Below are 6,000 nucleotides of genomic sequence, written 5' to 3' on the forward strand. Positions count from 1 at the left end.
AGCAAGTAGTAGCTGAAGGTGCTCAAAGCCATAACAGCCAATTTTAAAAGGCATTTAGGAACCTAAAGATGCTAATAAGTGCATAGTGGGGTTTTCAAAAGCGCTCAGGCACCTAGTTCCCAGTGATCTGCTTAGCTAGATGCTTATCTGCATCTTCAGGTTCCTAAATGCCATTAAAAATCTGGCCCTTTAATGCTTTGCTGAACCAGGGCTCAAATGGATAAAATATAAAGTCAATCCTACATTCTTGCACACTTAAATCTCCCCTTGAAGTAAGTGGGCATTTACGATGCATGTGAGCTTGTAGTCTGTTTGTGTCTCTCACCTTCACCCCCAGTGTTCCAGTAATCCTTTCAGAATAACATCCACTGTGACAAAAACAGATATCTTCATCCTGAGGATGATGAGGGAAAGTAAACAACTTTTCTCTGAGCAAATGTGTAGCATCTCTTTTTAAAAAAACGGAATCTGGTCTTTCACCACGGTACTGGGAATTCACAGAGCTCCCATTAGCACTAATGGGAATTACCTTTGTGAATCCCCCAGGCAAAAATCAAAACTGCTCCCCAGTGAACATTAATCTGTACTCCTGAAAATATACAGTTCAAAGGAAATCTACTTATACATGTCTCTTCAGATTTCTTTTTTATCTTTACAGGTGACTCAATTGGATCCAAATAAATCATTACTGGAGGTAAAACTGTATCCTCAAGAAACCCTTTTCCTAGAGGCAAAAGAATAGATCAAATCAGATTGCAGGACTCGTAATCCTTTGATAAGACAGAGGCACAGTGTTGGGAGAAAGGCTTCTAGCAAAACCACATTGTACTATCATCCAATTCAATGCAGTGTCACAACTCTGCCTCTTGCAAGAATTCTGAAAAAAGAATAAACCTAGCTACTTTAAAGTTTCAAATACATGAGTATATGTTTCCAAGCTCGTTTAAATGAGCAGAGGATAATATTCTGTTATGAACACTGAACATTACGACTCTGTTGCTCACTTCTCATCTGGCTTTTGTTATAATTAATGCACTGTTAAAATGTGAGTGATTGTTAAGTAGAATTTTTACTCCTCAAATGCCCCTTTTTCACCAAGAAATCTTGGACATTTCTGCCTGTACTTTTGACACTAGAATGCTGTATATTTGATATCTCGCTGAGCCAGCGCCCTCATATATATGCATTTTACTCTGTGTTTGAATTTCTACTTTGCCACCTAATTTGAAAAGGCAGAAAAAATTAAACGGGACATTCTCAGACATGGAAATTTAACAGTATTATAGTAGAAAGCATATAATTTTTTGTTGGTACTTTCTGACTTCTTTGATAAGATGTAAGGTTTTGTTTGAAGAATATAGTTTGACATATATGCAAGATATTTATTTACTGGTTCTGCTTTGGGTCTCGATTCTAATTCAGTTTAGGAAGTATTTTCCATTACATTGCAGTGTGTGAAACTGCTTATTGCATGATGTGAATATTTAAATAATGTTAGAAATGGGCCAGTACCAGAAACCTGGTATCTTGCCAACACTTCAGGAATCCGCTGATATTGAATATCAGCTGTTAAAAATCTTTCAAATACCAGATACAAAAGTTCTCTATTCCTCATTGTGGAAGAAATGGTAGTTCCCCCATTTTTGCATTTTTCCTTCTTTCTGGCACTTGTTTGTATCCTATTACTCTGCTGTTTCTAAAGCACCTTGTTTGTTTCACCAAATGATAAATATCTAAAGAGATGGTGTAATAAGAAATCTGCCTTATTATTGCACACTTTTTTGACATTTTAAAAAGAGATTACTGATCCCGTCTCAGATTAACAAATTCTAGTTCCATTGTCTGAAATGTGTGCACCAACTATCTGGTATCTGATATGGACAAATCTGGTACCTTATGTACCTAAACCATAGAATGAGCATACTGAAGGTTCAGACCATAACATACACTTGATGCCTAAACCTGCATCGAAACACTTTTGATCTGCTTTTTGTTTTATTCCTGGGCTTACTGTATAGCACACAGGAGCACTACAGAAACATCAGCTGCTAATCAAACTACTTGGAATATTATTTTTCACATTTTGTTTATACGTAACTCATGTTCTTTACCATAGCAGGTAGAATCCCAATTTGAACATTTTATACTAATCAGAAACTAACTGGACACACCTTAAGTCATTTTTTTTCTTTTGGAGGAATGGAAATATAAAATTAATGTATGACTATTATTAGGGTGTTAGTAAAGCTGATATATTGTTACCTACCAAAAACTGCAAACTTCAGAGTGGGGAAAGCCTTACTGTATCTTTATGATAATTCTGTAATTAATAATGCAGACAGCACATACTTTTAGAAGTGATGTATTCATGACAAGCTAAAGGTTTGGACGTGTAAGCAAATTTTAATCATCTGCAGTCCACAACACACACAATAGCAGCCAAATGAAAGGCAAATGTAAATGTAATGGAGAGCTAAATACAGACACTTCATTCTAAACCTTTGTACTGCTTCACGAGAAAAACAAAACAAAAGCGGACACTACATCTATTAAATCTAAATTTAACACAGGTTGTGAACTGGGGTGACACTGTTTACACAATCACAGTAACTTACACAGCAGGCATTTCAAAGTGATGCTTTAGTTCCCGCCCCCTCCCCCGATTAGCTCGTCATTGTTAAATTGGCTATTAAAGAAAGGAGTTGCTGAAATATTGCTGCACGTAGCAAAGTGACTTTTCAGTTAACTTTTTATATTTAATCTGTTCTGTTTAACTTTTGTTTGATCTCATCATGCTGTTTTCTCTCACTCAACTTTATTTCTGTATTTTGACTATATATTCTTTGATACTAATTTCATAAAGTTATTAAATGTGGCTTGAATATTTGTTGAACCTGTTGAAGTCAATGCTCCTGTGTTTTTTCCTAACATTAGTTTTGACAGTTTCTTCTCATTTTATTCATACCACAAAATACACTGGCATCATCAAAATGTGGTGGTGATAATTAAAACCCTTCCAAGTGGTGGCATTGCAGCCCTCTTCTAGTATATAAAACATCATCCTGCAAGAATGCAAACAAATATATCTATTTCAACAAAATGTTTATGATTTCGGTTGTAAGAGACATTGGGCCTCATTTTGAGTTGCAGCCTCCTGGGTTTGAGACCCCTTTCCAGATTAGGCCCATAATGCAAATTGATCCAGTGTGGAAACATTAATATCCTATGCATGATTTTCTGCTGTCCTAAACTAACCATAGTATTCACATCATCTGCTCTGCTGGTGCGGTTAATTCACCAATCATTATTCAGACTAATTTTGTTATGTAACATTACCTAAAACTGTTACAATGTACTACAGAGCATATCTCTGATTCTGTTTTTATATCTTCAGCTCCCTCATATTAATGGATTATCATTAATGCATTAATATTAAATCTTAATGAATTATTTTTAATTAATGGAATCCTGTAATGAAGTGTTGGCTTTAGCTATTAACCCTCTAAACATTATGGTGAAGGTGGAGCTCTCTCTGCGGCTTCTGAGGAAACTACCTGCTTTTGGAATTGCTGTTCTAATCACATTAGAGATTACGCAAAACCAAGTGTTTCATCTGTGTTCTCTACATCTGCACTCTTAAATTTAGTGGGGGTGGTTTTTTTATTAAACTATTTTTTTTAATGTAGCAGAACAGGACGTTGGCTTTCATAAACTGTACCTTTTCCGTGACATTAGAAACATAAAATAAATTTGTAGTTACTAAAATGTACTTGATCTGTGTTTAAAACATGATATGCTTTCACTATTCTTATCTGTGTGGGAGAGAAACACAGTTACCAAGTCTATTTACCTGAGATTAAATTTTACAGAGATTATATAGCGTCTGAGAACTACACAGTGAATTCTTAGTTACTGTTAATTGTTCTTATTTTGTTTGTGGTTTTGACCAGCAACAGCAATTAGCATGTGACTCTTTCATTACTCCACAAGTCTCCCTCAAAATGAGTATGCTTAGGTTGTCTCCATTATGGCTATTTGTATAGTACAGTCCATCAATTTTAACTTTAATTTACCAGTTGTTCCCTAGTCTTGGATGAAAGGGTTTTGTAAGCATGCATTGGAAACATTAAAGTAATCTTAACTGAAAACTCTTAATGAGTAAAAAGCATTCCTGGCTCATCAATATCATCATTCGCTAAACAATTTCAAGTCTCATGAATCAATTGATCAATCTACTATTTTCTTGACTGGTTCAAGTCCCTTAATCTCTAACTAACTTTCTTAGTTCTCGATCAGTGGCACAACTTTGACCTCCAGTCCTGGACAACCACTGGTATTTGAGCTTTCAAACTCATCTCCCTTATTGGTGACACAGGATCAAAGATAATGGATCTCCTTCACCTGCTTAGTCCCCCGCACCCCAAGACACGTGTCCACAGCATTTACCAAATGAGTGCCCTTGAGAGAACTGTGACCTGAGTTTTAGTCACATTGTTGGGTCCAAACATTTAGAACAGAGCTGTTTGAGGCTCCTTTGCACCCTCATTTGTCCCCACTCTTTCTACAAAGCCTACTCATTTAAATAAGGAAGAGTTGTGTTATACAGTGATATAGTAGCTTCAGTTTTGAATATATCTGAGCACTTTCTGATACACAAGTTATTGTGTCCATACAACAAAAAGTATTGGTGGTATGACTATATCCTCTCCCTTGCCAAACTACACACTTCAAAACCTGGCTACAAATTTCCATAACTGGCCTTTTTAGGGTTTACAATTATCATTTCTCTTACAGCATATTTAATTTAACAGTAAAAGCTCTCTTCAATGCTTTGGGGCATTTTTATTTTTTCTCCTTGATTTAATTAGTAAAATAATTATAAAAATATTACTTTGGCAACCCTGTTTTGCTTTCCTTGTTCATATTTTCTGACATACCTTTCTCATGTGTCCTGACCCATTTCCAGTTTCGGACTGGATGCTTACCTCATTTGTGGGGCATGGATAAGTTGTTTCATTAAATAATTACTATACATGCAAACTACTCTTTATCCATTCAGAAATGCAAGATACAATAATAATCTATTCCATCTACTTCGCCCTTTGGACATCCCTAAAGATTGCTTTACCTTCTGGGATAAACACAGATTTGTCCATCTCCTAAAAATACCCTGACTTTTCAAGATGAATTACAACTACATTTTGTCACTAGATTTTTATTGAAACCAAGGAACAGCAGGTAACTGAGATAACTATGATAGTTACATATATAAGCCCATATTCTCTGGTCTGACTTAACTGTTTTCAGGGGAGGACCAGAGAAGGGTTGGCATAATGCCATGGCCACCTTTGTGGCTCCCTGATCCTGGACCCAACTTCAGTGCTGGTTTGGCCTCACTGTATTTTAGAAGAAGCCATGGGGCTGCTCTCAGCAGCTGCCTATAGCCCAAAGAAACCATTGTCACCTGAGCACTGCATAACTCTCCAGCTACACCCCTTAGGCTGGGAAAGGGAATAGTGTTAGAACTGCTACAACACAGATCTTGTGCCATCCAATGATGTACCTACCTAGAAGGGATCCTCAGGAGTACAGTAACAATAGCTGTATGGCCCTTTTGCACGGTGAAAAGAGGCCGTCAAGCCTGTAAATGAAGACCAGCCAACAGAGTGTAGAATGAAAACCGCACAAAGGAATTTGGAAGAAGTTGCCATAAAAAACAGTAATTACGAGGGCATTGTTAATTTTAATATTTGTAGATTGACTAGTTTCAAAAATGTTCAGTTTTGGATGCCCCTCCCCTTGAAATGGTCTGTCCTGACATTATTTAAAATTATTTTTAACAATGCAAATGGACGTCTTTGCTCTCTTGTTCACAAGGATCTTTTCAGCAAGCCAGAAACTTTAGTGTACAAGGGAATAGTGGAACTGGTTGTTCACGATTTGCTGCCAAATGCACAAAGCAAACAAACTGGAGAAAATAGCGAAATTATATATATTTGC

At 36.5% G+C, this 6,000-nt stretch overlaps 1 protein-coding gene across 2 annotated transcripts in view; it reads left to right on the plus strand.

The window, feature by feature from the left end:
• Positions 1 to 2,887, plus strand: part of FAF1 (Fas associated factor 1) — a 309,253-nt gene extending 306,366 nt beyond the window's left edge. For both annotated transcript variants that reach the window (XM_073357756.2, XM_073357758.2), the window contains one exon: positions 659 to 2,887. In XM_073357756.2, the coding sequence (XP_073213857.1) occupies positions 659 to 742 (84 nt within the window). In that variant the 3' untranslated portion in view covers positions 743 to 2,887. The remainder of the gene's footprint in view (positions 1 to 658) is intronic.
• Positions 2,888 to 6,000: the final 3,113 nt, after the last annotated feature.

This window comes from Lepidochelys kempii, chromosome 8, assembly GCF_965140285.1.
Source record: "Lepidochelys kempii isolate rLepKem1 chromosome 8, rLepKem1.hap1, whole genome shotgun sequence".
NCBI lineage: Eukaryota > Metazoa > Chordata > Testudines > Cheloniidae > Lepidochelys > Lepidochelys kempii.